The following is a 25,398-nucleotide window of genomic DNA, read 5'->3' as shown; positions in this document are numbered from 1 at the left end:
GCTGGTTTATAATTAAGCTGAATAACTTGGTATAAAATTACTCTTGATGGGCTTCCCTGGTGGCTCAGTGGTAAAGAGTTCACCTGCCAATGCAGGAGACATGAGTTCTAGCTCTAGTTCAGAAAGATCCCACACACCATAGCCCATAAGCCTGTCCTCCAGAGCCCGGTAGCCACAACTGCTGAGCCACACACCTAGAGCCCATGCTCCCCAACAAGAGAAGCCACTGCAGTGAGAAGCCCATGCACCTCAGCTAGAGAGTAGCCCCTGCTCCCCTCAACTAGAGAGAACCCAGGTAGCAATGAAGACCCAGCACAGCCAAAATTTTAAATAATTAAACAGTACTATTGATGGATAAGAATGTTTTCTATCAGAATGTTTAGATTAAAAGAAAAGAATTTGTATTTAGAAATCTAAATTTAGAAAATTTAGAAAAGAATGTTTAGATTAAATGTATGATTGGATATCATATTAAATATATCTAGAATATATTTAGAATAATTAATATTCTAAAATATATTTATCTAAGTAATTTTTAATAAAAGCTGGTTCTATGAGAGAAGATGTGTGCTTTGGAGTCACCTACCTAATAACTTGTGAAAATAACTATCATTATATGATTGATCTCTTCACATTAAAGAGAAGGATGACAAAGGATACAGAAAAGTCAAAAAGAAGTAGGCTAGATGAAGATATCAGGGAGATCCCCCAGAGAAGGGAATGGCAACCCCCTCCAGTATTCTTGCCTGAAGAATTCCATGGACAGAGGAGCCTGGTGGGCTATGGTCCATAGGGTTGCAAAGAGTCAGACAGGACTGAGTGACTGACACTTTCACAGAGCAGAGATGAAGGTATAGGACAAGGAGAAACTATAAGATGTCCCTATTTCTATTATCACTCCAAAATATTACTAAATATATGCATAGAGAGTATCAGGAGGAATAGCAGAGTGGAAATGGGTTGAAAATCATAAGGTAAATATGTTTCTACTTTTAATAGCCATGCCATAATCCTCAGATAAAACATTTGAAGCATTGAGAAAGTTCCTCTTTACACTAAACACGGGGCAAGGAAGAACATGTCAGGAAGGTAAAGAAAATCTGTTTCTCTGCTTTACTTCAACAATTTAGTATAATCCTAGTGTTCCCATACCAGCTAAGGTCTTAGAACCAATTCTTTAATATCTTCTCAGATGTCTCCCAATTTATGTTATGCTTCTAAAGAAAAATTTCCTCTGAATTTGTTCTGCATCAGAGTCACTCTTTTAGAATTAAAAAAAAAACAAACTTAAAATTCCTGATTTTCCATTCTTTTGACTTTTCCTTCATGTTAGAGCTCTTCTTTATTGTTTTTTTCCTTCTCTAGACATTTTCTCTCTTCCTCTCTCTCATTAACTTCTCTTCAGTTCCTGAGTCATTGCTTAATTTAGAAGTAAAGGATTTTATTTACTGTATTTCTTCTATAGTCACTGGAAGAATAAATGAAAGTTAGATACTCTTAGTAGTTACAGAGTTACAGGGAAAAAGTAAAACTTGCAACAGTTGTAACATACTACCTAAATTATAGTCTAAAAGAGTAATTCAACTTTCATATGCTAAGCTTTCGAGCCTGAGTTCAGATTTGACAATAAATGCACATATATAATTGCTTTTACTATTATATATGGTACTATAATAAAATAATGTCGCTTTTTTTTAAAGTATATTCAAATGTACATTTCCAAATGAATATTATTCTCCAACAAAGAAATGAAACTGTAATGTTATGCCAAATATGTTTGTTTAGAACTTTTTAAGAAATAATTTTGTAAGTGTGAGTTATTCCTTATTATGGACTAAATGTTTGTGTTCTTTCAAAATTCATCTGTTGAAGGCTACTTACAATGTGGTGATATTTGGAGATGGGGCTTTAGGAGGTAATTAGGGTTAGAAGAGATTATGAGGCCCTGGTCTAATGTGATCACTGTTCTTGTAAAAAAAAGACACCAAATAACTTGCTCTCTTTTTCTCCCCACTCACTCCCTGTGCTCCCACAACAAAGAGGTCATGTCAGGTGGTAGACCCTACAAGCCAAGAGAAGAGGTCTCAGGATGAAACCAACCTGTCAGCATCTTGATTTTAGACTTCCCAGCCTCTAAAACAGTGAAAAATAAATTTCTGTTGTCTAAGTCACCCAATTTGGTATTTTGTTATGGCAGCCTGAGTAGATTAAGATGCCTTTAAAGGAATATTGTTTAAGGGAGATAATCAGAAGTCATTTTGATGCCATGGGGTGATCATACTGGATTGAAAAGTAACATGTGGCCATAAGTAGTGATACTGATTTTCCTGTGTGACTCCTGAAGTATCTCTGAAGCACATCTCAAAGGAGAAGCATCAAAATTCTGTTGTGTGCAATTATTGAAATTACTGTGGCTTACCTTAATAATGGCATTTAAGAAAAAAATTAATTTGGCTACATATGATATATTTGTTTTTTAAAAGGTCTTTGTACAGCCACACCTACTAGAATATTAATGGAAATTTAATTATATAAGTAAAGCAAAGAACACATTAACATATTTCACTTTTTGTATACTTACTATTTTAATATATAGGTAATGTATTTTGTTCATTCCTTCAACAAAAATTGGATACTGACCTTGAACCAAGCATATATCAAAGTGCAATAGATGTAAATGCAATAATAGATATTCTCTTTAAAAGAATTTACACCGTGAATAAATAATCTTTTAGAATTAGGGAATCCAAAGGTTAAACAAAAACATACATTTCCCAGAAGAAAAAACATGATAGAACATGTTATCATGCAGTTATAATGTTTTTCAAAGAAATGACTCTGGAACTTTTGTAAAATATGTTTTATGGCCAGACAAAATATGACTGAAAAATAAATACCTTAGTGAGATATTTATCAAATCACAATTTACTGTATTAACTATTGTATCCATCAATGTGATGAACAGCCCAAATTAGTAATCAAATCTTATTCTAAATTAGCTTCTTTTAAAATAATAAATTTTGAACTTTCATAGGCCATGTGTTTCTTAAAGTCTGTCATTTTCTTCACAATAATCAAAATACAAAACCTCAGAATTATTATACTACATCAGAGAAACATTTTAATTGCAACAAATTATATTTCTTAGATTTTTCTGTTAAATTGTTCAAGGAATGAATAGGATCTTCTCATTTAGTGATTAGGATGGTCTAGTTTTTTTCAGTAAAGTGATTTTTTTCAATGAGGTGTTTTCTTTGTAGATGTTGTCATGTTCATAGCAGTATTCATGAACAGGCAACAGACTGTCTGTGGGTCCACCTATAAGAATCTGTGATATAAATGTAAAATTGAATACAATTGAACATGAATATTCATGAATATGCATGCTATCAAGGAAATGAAACATATAGAATCTATATTTTTAAGTAATATTTGGAAATGTTCCTAATTATAAACATAATATTTTCATATAATTAAACCTTCCCTTAATTCACAGGCAACAAAGTTTAAAAAGTCAGACATTTTATTGCTTCCATTACATTTAGCATTTATGTGCAACACTCCTGGAGAAAGTGCTAGAAAAGTTAGCAAGAAAAGATGGGTTCATATGATTGACATTTACTTTCCCTTATTCCCACTGTTTCTCATTTTGTTTGAAGATAGTCACATATCACCCCTTTCCTGAAATGAAATATGGTAGAATACAGGATCTATTCATAAACATGACATTTGTTGATGAAATAATTTTGCAACTTAATCTTAATTACAAGTTAACATTTTTAATGGATCAGTTCAATCGTTCAGCCATGTCCAACTCTTTGCAACCCAATGGACTACAACATGCCGGGCTCTGTCCATCACCAGCTCCCAAATCGTGCTCAAACTCATGTCCATCGAGTTAATGATGCCATCCAACCATCTCACCCTCTATCATCCCCTTCTCCTGCCTTCAGTCTTTCCTACCATCAGGGTCTTTTCCAATGTGTCAGTTCTTTGCATCAGGTGGCCAAAGTTTTGGAGTTTAGCTTCAGCATCAGTCCTTCCAATGAATATTTAGGACTGATTTCCTTTAGGATGGGCTTCCCTGGTAGCTCACCTGGTAAAGAATCTGCCTGCAATGCAGGAGACCCCAGTTCAGTTCCTGGGTCGGGAAGATCCCCTGGAGAAATGAATAGCTACCCACTCCAGTATTCTTGCCTGGAGAATTCCATGGACAGAGGAGCATGGCAGGTTACAATCCATGGGATCACAATTGGATATGACTGAGTGATTTTCACTTTCACTTTTAATGGATACCAGCTCATTTTCTAAAAGACCTCATTCTATTGTTGACAATACAAATGTTATAATGATTTTAATTTATAAATTTCATACAGTTAAAAAATAATTAAACCTTTTATTTGATAGTAACAAGAAAAGTCATATTTGCTTAGGTCTCTGGCTCACTGAGTCTAGCAGTTTATGATCCTGCTCTGCATGTTTCGTGTACTCTTCCTTTTGATTACATTTTTAGTACTAGGCCAAGGAAGCTATTTCATCAAGTTTTGCACATGTTCTTTGATAGATTCTTAAATTATGTATGATTAAAATAGCTTTAAGATTTAAATGATCAAAAATTGGGGAAATACCTGCTAATACACTATTTTTGTAAGTCCTTTGTCAGTCCTCCTTAAAGCAAAATTCAGGGCTAAATGAAACTATTACTGAAAATACTCGGATGACTTTATAGGAATAGCTATATCTGTATAATAAAGCTGGGCTTATTGTTTCCTTGACAAGGTTTTTCTCCAAATATAATGATGGATTTTAGTTTTAAATTCACTCATCAGGACAAGCACTAAAACCTAAAAATCCATTAATCAGTGGTTCCACTGCTTGTTCAATTTACCAATCCTGATGTAATAAAAGAAACAGCACTTTTTGCCCTAAGTAAAGAAGGTCTTTGAAAGAGAATAAACAGGGTTTATCAGTCTTTCAAACCAGATTTGCCTGTTGGCTCCATTACTAGTATTTATAATTTCTCTTATAATGGCCAATAACAAGAGAATGAGAACAAGTGAAGAGAAATATGAATATATGATTAGTTTCAGTGTAGCAATGAATACTTTACATTGTAAATATGGTTTTTTATGAGATGTATATGCAGATGATATGCAGGTATTGCAATAAGCCTGATTTTTGGTGAAATCCCAAAACAGGCCTCTGTAGAAGTCTGATTTTCAGACCTGCTTCTCAGATCCAAACATCTAGGGCTCTAACCCCCACCCGCTTTGAGCAGACAAGTTCCACTTTCTAAAAATCTGTTTCCTATAAAGGGTTGTGAATAAGATCTCCTTCTTAAACCTCAAACCAACAGAAGAAAAGTCCTTTACCTGATCTAGCTTTAGTAGCTTGGATGAGATCCTCTTCATCCTCATCACAGCTATCATAGTTACACTGTTGGAGGACTGTCTCTGACTGGCTTTCAGTTTGATTTGCATCTGTCCGCTTGTCGAAGCTTCGAAGCGCAACAAGACGGTGATGGATGGCTGCATGCATACGTCCTGTGTCTTTGGCACTGGCCTACAAGAGGTAAATTAAATTTGTTAAGAATATAAGTAACTCAGTGATAGCCACACTTTACAAATTTGTAATCTTTCACTTTTAATAAGGAAAGAATTATATGACACAAATCTAGAATGTAAATAAGCCTAGAAACAAAAGGGTAAAGAGCCAATTCATCTTGTACCAAATTGAATCCTAACATAGATAATTTGATAAGAGGTCCCAATCTGTGCCTTTTAAACTGAGAAAATGAAATTTTGTGATTTGAAGTTTATATTTGAGTTTGTTTATTAAGACCATTCTTCCTCCAAACTATGTTACGGTGTATAAAGTTAGAGAGTTAGCTGGGGAAAAAAAGACTTTCATTTCCTTTACATCACTTGCTTAGACAGCCCTGAAAGCTGCATTTGGTGGTTTAGTCACTAAGTCGCCCACCAGGCTCTTCTGTCCATGGGGTTTTCCAGTCAAGAATACTGGAGTGGGTTGTCATTTTCTTCTCCGGGGTATACAGGGGATCTTCCTGACCCAGGGTTGGGACCAGAGTCTCCTGCATTGCAGGCAGATTCTTTACTGACTGAGCCCCCAGGGAAGCAAGCTGCATAGCTCTGCAGAAAGGTCATTCAAATGGTCTATGATGTTGTACCATAAATACATCAGAGGTCGTTGCTTTCTATACTTTTCTATTTTTCCTTTTCAATACTTTTTCTATTTTTACTTTTGCTATTAATATAAAAAATAACAGTGAGAATAACATTGGTATAACATTCGCTGTTGTTATATTTTTATTTTTTTCAATCCTTATAATAAAACTGTAGGTTAATTATTTAACAATAATTTATTCGCTAATTTTTATATTAATGAAAGCATATAGTACAGATATTAAATAAATACTTGTTTTGCTTTCCCTTTACAGATAAGAAAATTATGGCTCAGAAATGCACAGCTTGTCTGAGTCTACACAGCTAGTTGACGGATTGGCTGGGACTTGGTTTTCGTCATCAAAGTCAGCACTCCTTAAGTTAACATGTCAGTGGCTTACATTTTTGGATCTTTTCACAGTTTCAAAGAAAATCTGGGGAAAGTTTTCTCTTTGCTAATCTTTCGAAGAGCTACCAAATATTTCAAAGTCAAGAACTGAGGAGTGAACCAACTACATGCCAACTTTTTGGGAGAAGAGTCTTAAATATAGTTTTTTGTTAGTATGTTGCTAAGCTGCCTTAATTATTTTTAGGGAAAAAGTACAAATGAAATAAAATACTTTTGTGTCTCATATTGTATTAGATATATAGCAGGTGTTGAGTAAATATTTGTTGACTTTTCACTAATTTAATTTTTTATATTATGTGAAGTGAAAGTTGCTCAGTCGTGTCTGACTCTTTGCAACCCCATGGACTATACAGTTCATGGAATTCTCTAGGCCAGAATACTGGAGTGGGTAGTCTTTCCCTTCCCCAGGGGATCTTCCCAACACAGGGATCGAACCCAGGTCTCCCTCACTGCAGGTGGCTTCTTTACCAGCTGAGCCACAAGGGAAGCCAAAGGTATAATTTTTCTTCAGTAAATTAATTAACAAAAAATATTGACAGAGTATTTGTAATTGAAACATAAATACTGTCCTGCTGCCTTGATTTTTTTTTACATTAAAATTTAAATATGTCTTTCACTGGTGTAGAGTGTATATATACATATATATGCATATTGCCAAATTTATTCATGTATTTTCATTCAAGAAATTCAAAACAAGAAGTAAAAGCACAATGATATATATTTTTTGAACAAATCTCCAAAGCTTAAAAAATTTTTCCAGGAAGTACCATAAGAAAATGCTAGTGAGAATGAAAATTGGTTCAGTCTTTATAGAGATAAATTTGTTAAGACAGTCAAAACCTTTTCCCAAGAAAAATAACATGTATGTACATAGAGGATTCTTTGCAGAATTTATAATAATGAACACATTGAATTACCTAAGTATTTAACAAAGTGGAATTAGTGGAAAAAATTATGGCATATAATAGAACAAATTATTTTCACCTATAAAAGAATTCTTGAATGGACTACAATTTAATAACAGAAAACACTCATTTTCATTGATAAGTGAAAAGGTTACATATGTGTATTTCACAATCAAATGTTAACTATTTAATCTTCTCCATCAGTTTATCAAGTACATTGTCTTCCATTGGCAGATGAGTAAAATCAGGTTGAGGAAGGTTAAATTACTTGTCTGAAAGTCATACAGTATGTACAATATGGTAAGCGTGTCTATAAACGTACCGACACATATATATATTATAACATAAATATATATTATAAAACTAAAATATAAGACCAAAATGTTAATAGTGACCATCTCTAGGAGTGGAATTTGGGGTGATTTTTATTGCATTTTGTTTGCTAATATCTAAAAATTACCCTACAGTTTAAAAAGTCAGAATGAGCCAGATATTGAGCAGCAGAATCTAGTCATAGTTTAATCTAATCTAATCATAGTATCAGACTTGGTCTCAGGCAGGGTGCTTTAACCACTCAAAGCCAGGGGCATCTGGTCTAGCAGAGTATCCAATATTATCTGCCTAAATGGTAAACAGGATTTAGGCATTTTACTCTAAGATTTTAATACTCAACATCACTTATGCCTAACAGTGCACTAAAATCGTTAGTTTTTCACCAGTGGCCTCTTGCCAACTTTTTTTACCATTATTATGTGGAAGCCAGTTTACTTGTATTATCATCTTCTACCTGAGTCACTTGGATACTCAGGCTTCTCACATCTTCTGATTCTCAGCATGCGGGGGATATCCAGGCCTTTTTTCTCACCTGACTCATGTCAGCTTTGTCTCTTTTGCCTGGATCTTATATTTGAGGTCAAGCATTCCTGCTGCCAGGATAGCTAAAGCTGTTGTGAACCTGTTACCTTGGAGATTGACTCAAGTCCAGAATTGGAAATTGCTATTGGACTGGTTCTTTTAACTTGCTAGCCCTGTGTTTTTCCACTTCTCACTGGTTCCTTTCCAGTGATCTCAAAGCCTCAATTTCAGCACACAGTGTAAGCACTGGGGTGTGGATTGTGCTGGCCTCCTAGGAGCCAATCCTGACAGTAGTATCTCTGGTAATCTAGTAAGATTCCTGACATAATTTTAACAGTAAAGAAAAATGGAGACATTTGAAAGCATATACCAATACAGCTGTCTTAAGACTAGTACCAATTGACTACTGTAAATTGGTGTTAATCTCTAAACTTCATATCAAATTTAGGTCTGGTATAGACTGGCATGCTGCAGTCCATGGGGTCACAAAGAGTCGGACACGACTGAGCAACTGAACTGAACTGAATTGAACTGATTAGACTATGCTATGCTATGCTAAGTCACTTCAGTCGTGTCCGACTCTGTGCGACCCCATAGACGGCAGCCCACCAGGCTCCCCTGTCCCTGGGATTCTCCAGGCAAGAACACTGGAGTGGGCTGCCATTTCCTTCTCCAATGCACGAAAGTGAAAAGTGAAAGTGAAGTCACTCAGTCGTGTGCGACTCTTAGCGACCCCATGGACTGCAGCCTAACAGGCTCCTCCTTCCATGGGATTTTCCAAGCAAGAGTACTGGAGTGGGGTGCCATTGCCTTCTCCGAATTAGACTATAAACAACCATAATAAATGGCTGATTTTTTGCCAGTGGTACAGGTTAGTACAATAAAATGGAAAAAAAATTAGTGACTGCAGAAATCTATAAATAGTAGGATAATCCTCTATCACTGAAATTTGTCACTTACCTGAATTAAAAACACTTTGACGTTACAGTCTTCTAAATCAGTAGCTGTTATTTGTAAATTTTTGTGATTTGCTCTTTGAATCTCCATCTGAGCCCAGAGTTTGCTGTTGAGAATCAGCCTCAGGCTGCCTTGATTGCGCATAACTACAATAGAAAGGTGAATTTATCAGGCTTTAGAACAGTTGATTCCTTAGCCTTTCAGAGGCATTTGCCATTATGAAAGCAAATAAATCTGGTAGTTGTTTTTCAGACTCTGTTTTCACTACTAAATTGAAATTTAATTGACTAGATTATAATTTGGTTTCCAAACTGAGCTTTTATTTTGTTGGAAGACTCTTTAGCTTAAGTGCCAAAAATGCAATATTCTTTCACTGTAAGTTTTAGAATTCCATTGAGGACCTAATGGTGAGAAGAATATTTACCCAAGAATTGCTCACAATGGACAAAACTGAAACAAAAGCTTGAAGCATTCAAAAAATGAAATTACTTAAATGATGGTACAGCTATTGAAGATATTATGACCTCATTAAGAATACTGAAAAAAGGTAATTATTAATGTGGAAAGATGACCATGGTATACTATATAAAAGAAAAAAATCAGATTAGAGAGGAATATAAACACCATGTATCACAAATTTTTCAATGTTTATACATTAGTAGTAGTGTTAGTCACTCAGTTGTGTCCAACTCTTTGTGACTCCATGGACTGTAGCCTGCCAGGCTCCTCTCTCCCTGGAATTCTCCAGGCAGAATACTGGAGTGGATTGTCACGCCCTTCTCCAGGGGATCTTCCCAACCCAGGGATCGAACCCAGGTCCCCTGCATTGCAGGCAGATTTTTTACCATTTGAGCTACCCAGGGAGCCCCACATTCATTGTATACAAAGTCCTTAAGAATATATTTTGTTAGCAAAGGCTAGCTGCTACAGGAAGACAGGCCTATGAGTAATTTAATTTTTTTTTCCTTTTTGTCAGTCTATATTTTCTGTCTTCTGTAATGGACATGTATTACCTGTATAGTTTTTTTTTTAAGTTGTTTTGTCCATTTTTTGGCAGGTAGTGGAAAGACAGAAATTAAACCAGAGTAGAAAACAACTAATACCTGCCTTGGGAATTATACTTAGGTCATTTAGAAACCTGTTTCCCCATGATCCTACTCTCTTAGTCTGAATTCTATTCCTTACTCCCTTCTTGAGCTTGATATCTGAAACTCAACAAATATCCATTTACCAGCTTCTGCTTGTAGTCTCCCCCACAAGCTTTGACTGTTTAATGTTGACCAGTAAGCCCATCCCTGCCCAGATCTCTGCCTGTGCTCACTTTCAGTCTGGACCTCTGAACAATGCCCAGTGTGTCTCTTGGATGCCAGAAACCTCCTCAACCTGGCAGTTTGGCTGACCAGATTCTGACCAACACTCTGCCTACAGGATTCGATAACCACACACCTTTATTTACTTGGAAATTGACCTTTCATCCCAACCCACATTCTGCACTTAGAATGCCAAGAATGAATTACAGGACAAATACTCTCTTTAGAAAAACTATTCCACTTCAAAACTAAATCCATCATATTCCTTTAAATAATAATGGGATCACTATTTAGGTGTGTGCTGGGCTGGTCAAAGGTGCTTTATATGCATTTTCTCACTGAATTCTCACACTCACTCACTAATTCATGGACTTGCTGTTATCTGCATTTTTAACTGATGCAACTAGAGTAGAAGGAGATTAAGTAATTTATCCAAGGTCACTAGTTAGTAATGGAGCCAGACCTGGAAACTGTGTGGTCTGACGTCAGAGCCTCCTTTAAACAGGAAGCTCCTATAGTACCTTAAAAATAATATTGTGTTCAGCAGTCTAATCTATTGACACATAACACACCTCTAGAAAATGATGTGTATCTATATTGGGAAATCTTCCCTGAAAATTAGTGACTTGCTTTACAAAATGATTCCTTACTTAATCTTGACTGGAATGTTCCGCAATCACTGCGTGCTGTGTCATTCAGTCTCAAAGCTCCTCTGCCCCTTTCAGTCCAGGACTGTGTTGTTTTGTTGAATCTAAAAAGCTTGCAGTTGATCTAAAGGAAATTTTTTTTTAATGTCAAAATATGAAACATTTTTCAAAGTGATTTCTTTCCTTTGCTATAACACTTTTGTCTGATATCTTATCAGGATAGCCTTTGTTAATGATTTCTAAACCAGCTTGAAAATTTTATTTAGTTTCTAAAACAATACAATTTTTGAATAGTTCAAACATTAAAAAGCAAAAAGATGTACAAAGTGAAAAGTAGCTCCACCAATAGTAGTTCCCATCTACCAATTTTCACACCCTACAACAGTTGATCACTGTTGCTAAATATTTTGTTTATCTAATATCTAGATATTAGATATTATATTAGATAAATTAGAAAAATTAGATAAATATTATCTAAATATTTCTAGAGATATTTGTATGTATATACATGTCAATATATATATATTTTCCTTTTTTTTTTCTATAAATGGTAGAATACATATGTCTGCATGTTGCTTTTTCACTTAACGATTTATCTATGTATACCAACTTTTAAAATAAACAGTGTTATTTGAATCAGGTAATTTATCTGAAAATTAAGAAATCATGGAACTATTTGTGTGCTTTAAAAATTTTAATAAATATAGCATCAGAACTAGAATGTGATACCACAGAGTACCATACTATAATTTAATGCTTACCAGTGGCTCTCAAATACTACTGCGTACAAGAATCCCCTAGATGACTTGTTAAAAATATAACATGTCAGGGCCTCACCCCTAGTGACTACTTCAGTGAATCTGGGATTAATCTGATCTGAGAGTTATGCTGTGAGACACATTTGTACAGTAAATGTATCAGTAGATCAAGGGGGAAGAAAACAGGAATGAAGAGAGTTTGGGGTAAAGCAGATGGAGAAAGCCTAAGGGAAATCTGTGCTTTGTTGAACATGATTGAGGTGTAGTAATTACATTTCATATGCGGAGACTGATAGCTACGCCACTCATTGTTCAAATCCTATGCTGCTGCTACTAAGTTGCTTCAGTCGTGTCCAACTCTGTGCAACCCCATAGACGGCTCCAGGCTCCCGAGTCCCTGGGGTTCTCCAGGCAAGAACACTGGAGTGGGTTGCCATTTCCTTCTCCAATGCATGAAAGTGAAAAGTGAAAGTGAAGTCACTCAGTCATGTCCGACTCTTAGCGACCCCATGGACTGCAGCCTACCAGGCTCCTCCATCCATGGGGTTTTCCAGGTAAGAGTACCGGAGTGGATTGCCATTGCCATATTCTATGTGTGATACTATATACCACATCTTTGAAATTCTTGATTCATGTGCAATTCAAAACTTACTTAAAAGAACTTTTAGGATAAACAAGGTCCTACTATATAGCACAGAAAGAACTATAGTAAATATCCTGAGATAAACTATAATAGAAAATAATATAAAAAAGAAAGTATATATATGTATGTCACTTTTCTATACAGCAGAAATTACCTCAACATCGTAAATCAACTTTACTTCAATTTAAAAAAAGAGCTTTTAAAGGAAAAAGAAAATTTTTATTATCTTGAACTGAAATCAGTTTATCTCTCTGCATTTTTAATGTTCAGTGTAAATAGAATTTTAAGCCATTTGATAATAACTGATAATAAAGCTGACATGAAAAGTATAAAACATAGGTCTGGAGTTACTTTAAGACTGAGTCCTTGGCTGTCTTCTTTCTAAGGGACTAATATGAATGTGAAGCCTGTAATCCATTTTCCTGCAAATTACACACACAAATGTAAGAATACAACAAAATGTTGGTTTAATATTTGAAAGCCTCAAACATTTTAATTTTAACAGCCAGGTCTTTATGAAAACTATACTTCTGCCTTTATCTTTAAAGTTGTCTCTGTTGAGCGTAACTTTATTCCAGAAAGAGCAATACACAATATACAGACCTCTAACACATTGTGTTCTGCCTCCTCCCCTGTTATAATATCAATTTTCTCCAGCAAACATTTTGGTGATGGTTTAAAAGAGAAAGCAGCAGCTGATTCAATTAGGGATATATTTTCAATAGTGTCTGTTCCTAAGAGAAAATAGGGGGAAAGAACATGTAAAATGCCCCATTTTATCCACTGTGAAAGTTCTTTTTTGCCCCTGTTAACATGCACGTCTCCTTAGCTTTTTATAACAATGACTGTTTCAAAAAATCAAACTGCTCGTGTTTAGGCATATCTCTTCAATGATCCCCCATATCATGAAGTCCAAAAATTATGCAGGCTTTTATATCATGTAACCAAATTTATATGCTTTAATCTTCACTAAAGATTTTAAACAATGGATTTTGGCTTTTGTATTTTACAGATATTAAACAAATGACATGGAAAAACAGGAAATATACTAGTTGAATCAGATGTTTTACAAATGAAATAATTCTTACTTGAGTTTGGAGAGTTGACAGGAATTTTTAGAGTGAATTTGAATGGTTTTTCCTTGATGTATAAATCACTTTCGAGTTGAGGCTGAGTGAGTTTTTGAGTACCCTAGGTGGAAGAAAAAGATGTCTTGCTTAATTTTATCTCCATATATTTGCAGTAACCCAAGAGATACTTTTGTTCTTCTGTCTCAATGTGGCAAACAAACCCAACAGCTCTGTTTTTGTTTTGGGATCCTCTTGTGCTGAATGGGAACTCCTCCCCATTGTTAGAAAACCTTGGTTCTGATCTAAGGAAACAATCTAGTCACCACCAGCCTACTTCAGGTGGCATCTAGTTCCAGGGACAATGGGAAACCTTTCAGAGACCCACAGGGAGGTAGCAGCTGTTCCAAGCTACCACTACAACAACCTAATGCCTTGAAGGAAGTGCAACTGATGTCACTTTTTCAAATTATTTCAGTATTCCCAATAGTCCATTCTTTCTATCCTTTTAATGTAAAAAATTAAAAAGTTGTCCAAAGAACCCACTAGCTATCTCATCAGATCATTATTACAGAATGAATCCTAACTTTTCCTCTGACACAGCAATGGCTTTTAAGGCTGCACACCTGGGGCTTTTGCACATGTGCTGTAATCGACACCTGTATGAAAAAAAAGACCAAGTAATTGCCAGGATATTTACAACCTCCCACACAGTGCTTGTATAGCTCCCTGCAGAACAGGGAGAATTGAAGGATACTTCAGAGCTTAGTTTTATATCTTTTCCCTTATGAATCAAGATTCTTTCATTTTATTTAACTGGGCCTCAGGATAATCTGTTAAAATTGGTAGAGATGGGTATAATTATTTCCATTTTAAGAAAACAGAAACTAAAGCACATAAAGTCTAATGACTCACTCTAAAAGCACATAACCAGCAAACAAATCAGGAGGCATCATGGCCTTCAAATCATAGGGCCACAGGATTACAGGATTAACTAAAGGACAAACACAGGTGATCTCTTATAGCTCCTGCCATCCTAGAATGTTATCCACTTAAGAAGACAGGAAGCTCAGGTTCCTTTGTAAGCCAGCCTTGAAGTGCTCATAGGAAATGCACACAGGTACCTACCTCCTCACGCCAAATCTATAATCCCCATCGTCGTTCATTTGTACTGGTATCTCTCTCTCTCCGTTCTAGACTGTAGACAACTCTAGAGGACAAGGTCTTCTTTAGCTTTGTGTAACCGGATGGTTTTCAATCCTGTCTGTACGTTCAAATCACTTGACATCTGACCTCACCCACAGAGATCCTGATCTAATCGGTTTGGGGAGATGACCAGGCATAAAAAGTCCTCTGAAGGCTCACCAGATGATTGTAATATGCCACCAAACTTGAGACCAGTGCCAATGCTTTATGTACCATAAAAACACAGATGGTGTGTTAACCATGTGTTAAGTGAGTCAAATGTTAAAGTTGATCCCATGAGGTTTGAAGAGTATTGTATTTGTGACTGTGACATCTTACAGAAGCTATGACTAATCTAGAATAAATGTGCTTAAACATACTGCCTGCAACTTCACTTTGGAAGTTGGTCCATTCTGGTTCAAATCCAAAGATGTGGGTCAACAGCTCTAGGATTGCTGGAGCCGACCTTCATCTTGGGAGTGACAGAAAGGCACTGCTAAGCTGAAGAACTGTGATGCTTCTCTTGGAATTGGCGTTGAGCCTGAGGCAGGTGTAGAATAAGCGAGATCTTAAAAGTGACTGGTTTGATTAAAATCTTGGAATAAACAGACCTCAGGAGTTGGTCCTTTTGTTATTCTGAGTCATAGCACAGGTTTTAAAATCTGTGCATCTTCCATGGGATTCTTCATGTAGCTAAAGCCCTAAGACAAGATAGCATCCTTGTCTTATCTCAGCTAAGATTCTGGTCTGGATGAAAGTGCAAAGAGTATTAAGATGTGTTGAGCCAAATAAAACCGTGGGCATACTTGCTCCACAGCTTCCATTTGACTATATAATTCTCCACTCTACATCTTGCTCTGTTTTAGAAACACACCCTGCGGAGGACAAAGCAGCAACTGCCTCACACAGAAGGATTGTTGTTTAGTCGCTCAGTCGTGTCTGACTCTGCTGTCAGACTCTGCTGACCCCATGTACTGGAGCCTGCCAGGCTCCTCTATCCTTGGAAATTTCCAGGCAAGAATACTGGAGTAGGTTGCCATTTCCTCCTCCAGGGGATCTTCCTGTCCCAGGGATCAAACTCATGTCTCCTGCATTGGTAGGTGGATTCTTTACCACATGGGATGCCCCATGTAGGAGGATGCTTAAGGAAGATGGTAATAATAGTCAGGTTCCACTTGGCAAGTATATTCCCATAAGCAAGTAAAATACTATGATTCCCTCCTATAGCTAGCAAGAAAAAAATCTGTCAGTGTAAAAACTTGACAGGGGAAGTTTGTGATTAATGAGAAAAAATGCAAATCATTTTAAATCCATCTTGTTATGAAAATGCTATTGAAAAACTATATTAAAATATCATGACCAATTGAGCTTACTTAACCATTGCATATAATTCTAGGATTTCCTTGGTTTCCTTTGATTTAATGCAAATCAAAGAAGTATTTAATATTTCTCATCAGTAATAATGTTATAATTAGACAATTCCCTTCCTCTGTGGGCTCTTGTCTATTATTCTAACAACTAGAACTTGCTTCCCAGGAGAATCTCTCCAGTTAAAGATAGGAAAATGTGCCTTTGAACTCAGTAGTTAAAAAGTATGCTCCAGTTTAACATTGTTTTAATTAATTTGCCTTTAGAAGTGACAGCTCTTTATATAGTAATAGAAACATTTGCCAAAATCTTACCAAAACTCTTTCTACCATGTTTTCTCCAAAAACGAAATCAGAACTGCAGCTTTTCATAGAATATTTATCTTCACTTGGTTGACATCTATGGAAAAGAAATAAGCATTTGCTATTTTAAATGTAGTAGCAATGGATATAGCCATATTAAACCTTAGTGAAATGATCAGATGATTTAATAGATTTATGTAAAGCATAAAAACATCTGCTAACTTTTGTTTATCTGAAGTTAATGAGAAATGAAGAAAAAGATGAAATAGGTACTTCTGATGATGAAAGTCAAAATATCTGACAGCTGTTACAACACTGGCCAAGACCAATGCAGAGAGGCTGTGTGATCAGCCGGGGAGCTGCCCAGTCATTATCTTTGTGCTTTTTCAGCGCTGACTCTCTGGTCTCCAGTCTCCACTCTCCTTTTCCCCAACTGGCCAGTGCTTTTAGCCATGCAAGGTCTAAGGGCAACAGCAAAGCCAATCTCTTTTCTCGTTACACTTGAGTGTGCAGTGGTTTAGTTTAATTTTTACCTTCCAGAAACTTGAATGTTTAAAGTGTTTTGCATAGCGACAAACTCAAAGACATGCAGCCCTCTGTTGGCAGACATGCTTCAGGATCCCTACTGCACCCACAGCATGCACAGTAGGTAAGTGCTGAGGTACCTGTATGGGCTCCGGTCATGAGACCAGTATGTCCACAGCTAGTTGCATTCCTCTCTCAGATCAAACATGCCCCCATCACTGGCAATGCTAATAAATATTCACTTTCACTTTGCATATTTCTACTGCTTTCTTTGTTGTCTGTCCGATTTATGTTAATACATTATAATGCCAGAAATAATTTAAAAGAGGGAAAGAGAGAATACCAGGGAAGAGGAGGAAAGGCTAATTGAGTAGCCAGATATTTAATGCCTAATTAAATAAAAAGTTTAGCTCTACCTAATTTAAACATTCTTACCCAAGTCAATGAAACAGTAGGGACAATCCAATACCAGGATGATAATATACAAATATTAGAGACATTTTTAAAAGCATTTTAAACTTGTATTTTATAAAATCTCCTCTCAAGCAGAAATCTTAGCAATTTGTCTGTACAATGTCAGAAAATTATTTTCCGTAAATAATTTTATTGACGAAAGAAAATGAAAGAACATTTCCGTTTTCTCGTCGTTAACGTACCGTAGTGATGTAGTACCTAAAGCATTCTGATTAGTAGACAGCTGGATTGAAATTCTGGCATTTGGTAAGTTTTCACTTAGCAAATAGGAGTTCCCCTCATAAATCTGAAAGAAAAAAAGTCCATCAAAAAGTTCATTTAAACTGCCTTACTATATATAAGAGCATTAGACAAGGAAACACTAGCTATAGTTAAATTCTGTAGGCAAGAATCCTGGAGTGGGTTGCCATTTTCTTCTCCAGGGGATCTTCCCATCCCAGGGATTGAACCCAGCTCTCCTGCACTGCAGGCAGATGCTTTAACCTCTGAGCCACCAGGAAAGCCTTAGCTATAGTTAAATGAATAGAAACCTTACTATGTTCAAGTACAGTCCTAAACATATTCTATACACTATCTCATATACTCCTCAAAACAACTCTCTACACTTTGTACTTCTATTATCCACACTTCAGGTGAGCAGACTGACCTAATAAGCTTAAATAATGGTCAGAACTGGGCAATCAGAAGAGGGCTGACATTCAAACATCGGTCTGCCTAAAACCAAGGATTGTGCACTAGCATTCAGAAATCCCACCTTCTTTTGTTACTTTTACCTTTTTAGGCAGCGGACTTAAATCTCATTTCTAGACTAGTAAATATGTGTTTCAGGACTATTTAGCCCATGGAAACCCCTAAGAGCTTCACCATTATTGCCACCCAATGTGAGGGGAAATTCCTTCTCTTCCTCTAGAAACTTTTGTGATCTAATCAGTCATTCCATCTGCTGTGTATATACATATGCACCTTATCTGCATTAATGTGTAAATGAAGGAGTGTGCAGTTTTAGAAGTGGAAGGAACCCAGTTATCTGATGTGGTGTCCTCAATGATTGTGGACATATCCCTTCCTCCACCAGGAATTTTCAAAGATGTTGCAAGGACGCCTAGTCTTTAAATAGGGTTGTTTCCACTTTAATTTTATATCAATCAAAAATAATTTTGAGTAGTTTTCCATATATAACAGAATTTGAGAGCTGAGAAATGTGTGTCAAGAGAGTATGTGTCATCGGTTAGCAACGAGCAAAGTACATGCTTATGACTCAGTCACTCAGATGATTTATCTGTCAACCAAAATGGTAGTTTTAAACTCTTTAGGTTGCTTGGAATAGTTTATTAGGAATTTGTTATCTACAACAAGTAACCACTGATTAATGACAGAATGAAAGAAAATTGCTCTAATTTTGATGTACAAATTTAAAAGGAACATAAAAATAAGGATTCTATAAACTTTACCTGAAGATCATTTTCACTGTATCTATACATTATATTATTGTGTCAGAATTCTGACATAGTGTCTTATACATAGCTTACCTTTAGATCTTCAAAAATCATTATTAAACAGAGAAAATTCAATGATGGGCATATCCAATTAGACTTTTCACCAATTAGGAATAAATTCTATTCATGCCCTAAATAAGTTATTTGAAAATAAATTTTTGCAAATGATAGTCTAGTAATTTCTCTTATGTTTTATTATTGAGGAAGAAAATACAAGAAATATATTAATAAATTTTATTTTAAAACCATGGAATGCAAGATCTTAAAAAATCATGCCAAGGAATAAATATTAATCAGCTTTTGATATAATGTGTAAGTAAAAATTTTCATCTGTAATTTATAGAACATGCTATTCCAAAATCAAATTCAATATAACATTTCAGAAATTAGTCAACACATCATAGTTTTTCTTATACACTTTAAAACAAATTAAACAACATGCATCACTTTTAAAATAGGTAAATAATTTATATAATATGGTGATTATTATACTTAAATGAAAATATTTAATAATATACTGATTTGACATTTTTAAATATTTTAATTTAAAATCACATATATAACATAAATGATTAAATGATTTTTTATTTTTTATTAATTTATTTATTTTAATTGGAGGCTAAATACTTTATAATATTGTAGTGGTTTTTGCCGTACATTGACGTGAGTCAGCCATGGGTTTACATGTGTTCCCATCCTGAACCCCCCTCCCACCTTCCTCCCCATCCCATCCCTCTGGGTCATCCCTGTGCACCAGCCCTGAGCACCCTGTTTCATGCATCAAACCTGGACTGGCGATCTGTTTCACATATGATATTATACATGTTTCAATGCCATTCTCCCAAACCATCCCACCCTCTCCCTCTCCCACAGGGTCCAAAAGACTGTTCTATATATCTCTGTCTCTTTTGCTGTCTCGCATACAGGGTTATTGTTATCATCTTTCTAAATTCCATATATATGCATTAGTATACTGTATTGGTGTTTTTCTTTCTGGCTTACTTCACTCTGTATAATAGGCTCCAGTTTCATCTACCTCATTAGAACTGATTCAAATGTATTCTTTTTAATGGCTGAGTAATACTCCATTGTGTATATGTACCACAGCTTTCTTATCCATTCGTCTGCTGATGAACATCTAGGTTGCTTCCATGTCCTGGCTATTATAAACAGTGCTGCGATGAACATTGGGGTACACGCGTCTCTTTCAATTCTGGTTTCCTTGGTGCATATGCCTAGCAGTGGGATTGCTGGGTCATATGGCAGTTCTATTTCCAGTTTTTTAAGGAATCTCCACACTGTTCTCCATGGTGGCTGTACTAGTGTGCATTCCCACCAACATTGTAAGAGGGTTCCCTTTTCTCCACACCCTCTCCAGCTTTTATTGCTTGTAGACTTTTGGATAGCAGCCATTCTGACTGGCGTGAAATGGTACCTCATTATGGTTTTGATTTGCATTTCTCTGATAATGAGTGATGTTGAGCATCTTTTCATGTGTTTGTTAGCCATCTGTATGTCTTCTTTGAAGAACTGTCTGTTTAGTTCTTTGGCCCATTTTTTGATTGGGTCATTTATTTTTCTGGAATTGAGCTGCAGGAGTTACTTGTATATTTTTGAGATTAATTCTTTGTCAGTTGCTTCATTTGCTATTATTTCCCCCCATCCTGAAGGCTGTCTTTTCACTTTGCTTATAGTTTCCTTCCTTGTGCAAAAGGTTTTAAGTTTAATTAGGTCCCATTTGTTTATTTTTGCTTTTATTTCCATTACTCTGGGAAGTGGGTCATAGAGGATCCTGCTGTGATTTATGTTGGAGAGTGTTTTGCCTATGTTTTCCGCTAGGAGTTTTATAGTTTCTGGCCTTACGTTTAGATCTTTAATCCATTTTGAGTTTATTTTTGTGTATGATGTTAGAAAGTGTTCTAGTTTCATTCTTTTACAAGTGGTTGACCAGTTTTCCCAGCACCACTTGTTAAAGAGATTATCTTTTCTCCATTATATATTCTTGCCTCCTTTGTCAAGGATTTTATATATGTGATTTTAAATTAAAATATTTTAAAATGTCAAATCAGTATATTATTAAATATTTTCATTTAAGTATAATAATCACCTTAAGATAAGGTGTCCATAGGTGAAATGATTTTTAAAATTCACAATGAGTCTCATGAAATCATAGCTTACAAATAAAAAGAACTGGAAATATAAAAATGTTGGCAAATGCTGACCAGATTCAACTCCCTCACTTCACAGATGAAAAACAGAAGGTTGGGAGCTTTGTCTAAGAATGTAAACACAGTAGATAGTGGTAGAGGTAGAATTAGTACTGATCTGATTTTTTTCAATGACTTGACTAAATGATTGGTATTTTAACACTTCAGCTTAAAATGAGAACACTGTTCTCATGTTCAGTCCAGGAAAACAAAACCAAACTTGATCAGCCCTCAATAGTTTAGCTGGAAACAACTGACTGGTGGAATAATTCAAATTCCAACCTATCTATCTGGCATCCCCTTCCTCTCAAGTATCTACTTCTGGAAGACACAGAACTATAGCAACAGAATATCCCCATACCCTTATCTGTATGGTGTTAGTAAAATGAGTGTCTCCTTGGAAAGGCCCACGAGGAGTGATTCAGATGGAAGAGAAATTGGTTTCTGTCTCAGGAGCTTCCCAATCCCTCTCGGTTACACTGTGGAGAAAGTTCCTTGCTTTTGATATCCATGAAGATGGGCTGGAGTGGATCCATGCTGTGATCTAAACTGGCAAGGCCACACCAGCATGTCTACCAGTTGAGGATACAAAAAAAAAAAATTCTTTTCCTTTTTCTGATTTCTGACTTCTGGCCCTGCCACCTCAGAGACCACAAGACTTGCTCCTGGGAACAGCCCTCCAATTTAGTACAGTCACTGAGGGCTCTTGGCTATCTTGTCTAGCTTTTTTCTCAGCCTGTTAGCTGCTTCAGCATCAGGTAGCCCCAAATTCTGGATGTGGGGACCCACAACAATTTATCAAAAGAAGGATGGGAAATTGAGATCAGTCCTACCATAGGAGGTTTTCTTACCTTACTTTTGTTTTTTTCTTTAACCTTACAGGATTCCAACACATGGTGTCCAAATGATTTTCTCACTTTTATATACCCTTGAGCTTGAGGTGGCTGCAAAATAGCAGGTCTTAGAACAAGCTCAGAATGTTTCACAGGACCTTAAAAGAACAGAATTAAAGGGTCAATATATCTTTAGTAAAATAATTTTCCTCTCAATTTCTTACTAATTTAATGCTTACTTTCTAAAGTCATAATTAAATGAAGGGTTAATGTCAACTGCCGCTGTTGCTGCTAAGTCGCTTCAGTCATGTCCGACTCTTGCAACCCCATACACGGCAGACCATCAGGCTCCTCTGTCCCTGGGATTCTCCAGGCAAGAATACTGGAGTGGGTTGCCATTTCCTTCTCCAATGCACGCATGCATGCTAAGTCGCTTGAGTTGTGTCTGACTCTGTGTGACCCTATGGACAGCAGACCACCAGGCTCTTCTGTCCATGGGATTCTCTAGGCAAGAATACTGTAGTGGGTTGCCATTTCCTTCTCCATAATGTCAACTAATCAAAGTCAAAATAGCCAGTGAGTTGCCTACTACTGTCTTGCTGCCTAGCTTTTACCCAATAGACCTGGTTCAATCCCTGGGTTGGGAAGATCCCCTGGAGAAGGGAAAGGCTACCCACTCCAGTATTCTGGCCTGGAACATTCCATGGGCCACAGTCCATAGGGTTGCAGAGTCAGACACGACAGAGCAACTTGTACGTTCACTTTCAATTTGATCATGGGACTTTGCTTACTAAATACATTCCTTCATGTTTTGTCACTCAACCCTACCACCATGCACGCACATACACAGTAAGACATGGATGGTAAAACATAAAATTTCTTCAAGTTTCACGTAATAAAGGAAGCTACATACATTGTTCTGCACTGTTCAGATCGGCATTCCTTTGCACAGAGTTTGATGTCATAAAAACATTGTTTTTCTTCACTGTAAAAAATATTTAGAAAATTTTAAACATGTCAGTTTCTACTGTTTTCACAGTATTGTACTGAACTCACCAGTAGATGTCGCTGTTGGCACTAATCATGCAAGCGCTGATTCTACTAAAAAGTGTAAAAGCAAAATGAGTTTTGCTACGGTTTTTTTACTCTCAGAAAATAAGTGAAAATTAGATCACTAATGAAATAGTTTTCTTCAGAATCATGAAATCGAGTATTGAGAGAAATTCTACAGATAATAAAATCTAAATTGATAGTGAACCATCTATGTGCATTAATATATATTTCTTATAGAATGTTACAAAACTGTTAATAAATTCTGTCCCTTCCCCACTCTTTAATGATACCTGAAGAGAAAAGTAAAGATGACCATTGTGCTAGGTTATCAACGTGAACTGATGGGTTAAGACTGTGGTCTTGGCTGCAAGAATAGAATTATAGGCATACCAAAGAGATGTTGCTAATTGCGTTCCAGACCACTGTGATAAAGTGACTGTCAGTAAATTGAGTCAGACACTCACTTCATTGGTTTCCCAGCACATATAAAAGTTACATTTACACTATACCATAGTCTATTAAGTGTGCAATAGCGATATATGTAATTTAATTTAAAATACTTTATTGCTATGAAAAACAATATACCTACATTTAAAAATGCCTTATCACTGAAAATGCTAAACGTCATCTGAGCCTTCAGCAAGTCATAATGTTTCTGCTGGTGGAGAGTCTTGCTTTGATGTCAATGGCTGCTGATTGATCTAGGTGGTGATTGCTGAAGGCTGGGGTGGCTGTGGCAGCTTCTTAAAATAACAATAAAGTTTTCATCATCAATTGACTTTTCCTTTCATGAATGATTTCACTGTAGCATGCAGTGCTGGTTGATAACATTTTACTCACAGAACTTCTTTCAAAATTAGAGTCAATCCTCTCAAGCCCTCCTGCCTTATGAATATTACGTTTATGTAACATTCTAAAGCCCTTGTGTCATTTCAACAGTCTTTACATCACCTTCACCAGTAGATTCTGTCTCAGGTAACAACTTTCTTTACTCGTCCATAAGAAGCAACTCCTCATCTGTCAGGTTTCATCCTGAGATAGCAGCAATTCAGTCACATATTCAGGCTCCGCTTCTAATTCTAGTCCTCTTTCTATTTCCACCACATCTGCAGTTACTTCCTTCGCTAAAGTCCTGAACACCTCAAACTCATCTGTAAGGACTGTAATCAACTTCTTTTAAATTCCTGTTAATGTTGATATTTTGACCTCTTTCCATGAATCGTAAATGTTCTTAGTGGTGTCGAGAATGGTGAATCCTTTCCAGGTTTTCAAGTGCCTTTGTCCAGGTCCATCAGAGGAATCACTCTCTATGGCAGCTAAAAGCTTACAAAATGTACTCATTAAATAATTAGACTTGAAAGTCAAAATGAATCCTTGATCCAAGGGCTGCAGAATAAATGTTGTGTTCTGTCTCTGTCTATGCTCAGTTGGTCAGACATATCCACTCTTAGGGACCCCATGGACTGTAGCTTGCCAGGTTTCTCTGTCCGTGGGATTTCCCAGGCAAGAATACTGGGGTGGGTTGCCATTTCCTCCTCCAGGAGATCTTCCCAATCCAGGGACTGAACCTGTATCTCCTATGTCTCCTGTATTGGCAGGCAGATTCTTTACTGACCACTGAGCTACCTGGGAAGGTCAAATGTTGTGTTAGCCGGCATGAAAACAGCATTAATCTCACTGTACATCTCCATCAGAACTCTTGGGTGACCAGATACATTGTCAATGAACAGTAATATTTTGAAAGAAATCTTTTTCTGAGCAGTGGCTTGCAACGGTGGGGTTAAAGTACTCATCAAATCATGTTGTAAACAGATGTGCTAACATCCAGGCTTCGTAGTTCCCTTTATAGAGCACACAGAGTAGATTTATCATAATTCTTAGTGGCCCTAAATTTTCAGAATGGTAAATAAGCACTGGCTTCTATTCAACGTCTCCAGCTGCATTAGTCCCTAACAAGAGAGTGAGCGTATCCTTTGAAACTTTGAAGTCAAGCATTGACTTCTCCTTTCTAGTTATGAAAGTGCTAGATGGCATCTTCTTTCAGTATAAGGTTGTTCCATCTACGTTGAAAATCTGTGGTTTAGCTTAGCCACCTTCTTTAGTGATCTTAGCTAGATCATCTGGATAACTTGCCACAGCGTCTACTTGCTGCTTCTCCTTGTACTATGATGTCATAGAGACAGCTTCTTTCTTTAAACCGCATGAACCAGCCTCTGCTAGCT

At 36.4% G+C, this 25,398-nt stretch overlaps 1 protein-coding gene and 1 long non-coding RNA gene across 6 annotated transcripts in view; one reads left to right on the top strand and one right to left on the bottom strand.

Annotated features, from left to right (window-relative positions):
• Positions 1-2,560: 2,560 nt before the first annotated feature.
• The window catches only part of RANBP3L (RAN binding protein 3 like), a 54,968-nt gene continuing 32,130 nt past the window's right edge, over positions 2,561-25,398 (bottom strand). For 3 of the 5 annotated variants that reach the window (XM_019983165.2, XM_070774755.1, XM_070774758.1), the window contains 10 exons: positions 23,037-23,108; positions 22,142-22,281; positions 17,770-17,873; positions 16,601-16,685; positions 13,755-13,857; positions 13,270-13,400; positions 11,269-11,389; positions 9,312-9,454; positions 5,373-5,562; positions 2,561-3,328 (listed from right to left, as the gene is read on the bottom strand). In XM_019983165.2, the coding sequence (XP_019838724.2) occupies positions 3,285-3,328; positions 5,373-5,562; positions 9,312-9,454; positions 11,269-11,389; positions 13,270-13,400; positions 13,755-13,857; positions 16,601-16,685; positions 17,770-17,873; positions 22,142-22,281; positions 23,037-23,108 (1,133 nt within the window). In that variant the 3' untranslated portion in view covers positions 2,561-3,284. Of the gene's footprint in view, positions 3,329-3,505; positions 3,682-5,372; positions 5,563-9,311; positions 9,455-11,268; positions 11,390-13,269; positions 13,401-13,754; positions 13,858-16,600; positions 16,686-17,769; positions 17,874-22,141; positions 22,282-23,036; positions 23,109-25,398 lie in introns of those variants that run through there. The other 2 variants (XM_070774756.1, XM_070774757.1) reach the window with 2 other exon arrangements.
• On the top strand, positions 5,494-6,848 carry LOC139178016 (uncharacterized). Its single transcript, XR_011562448.1, has 2 exons — positions 5,494-5,571; positions 6,458-6,848. It is a non-coding gene; the product is annotated as an uncharacterized lncRNA (long non-coding RNA).

The sequence above is a fragment of the Bos indicus genome, chromosome 20 (assembly GCF_029378745.1).
Source record: "Bos indicus isolate NIAB-ARS_2022 breed Sahiwal x Tharparkar chromosome 20, NIAB-ARS_B.indTharparkar_mat_pri_1.0, whole genome shotgun sequence".
In the NCBI taxonomy this organism is placed as follows: Eukaryota; Metazoa; Chordata; class Mammalia; order Artiodactyla; family Bovidae; genus Bos; species Bos indicus.
The sequence above is the reverse complement of the archived record's forward strand: the minus strand, read 5'-3'. Positions and strand labels throughout refer to the sequence as shown.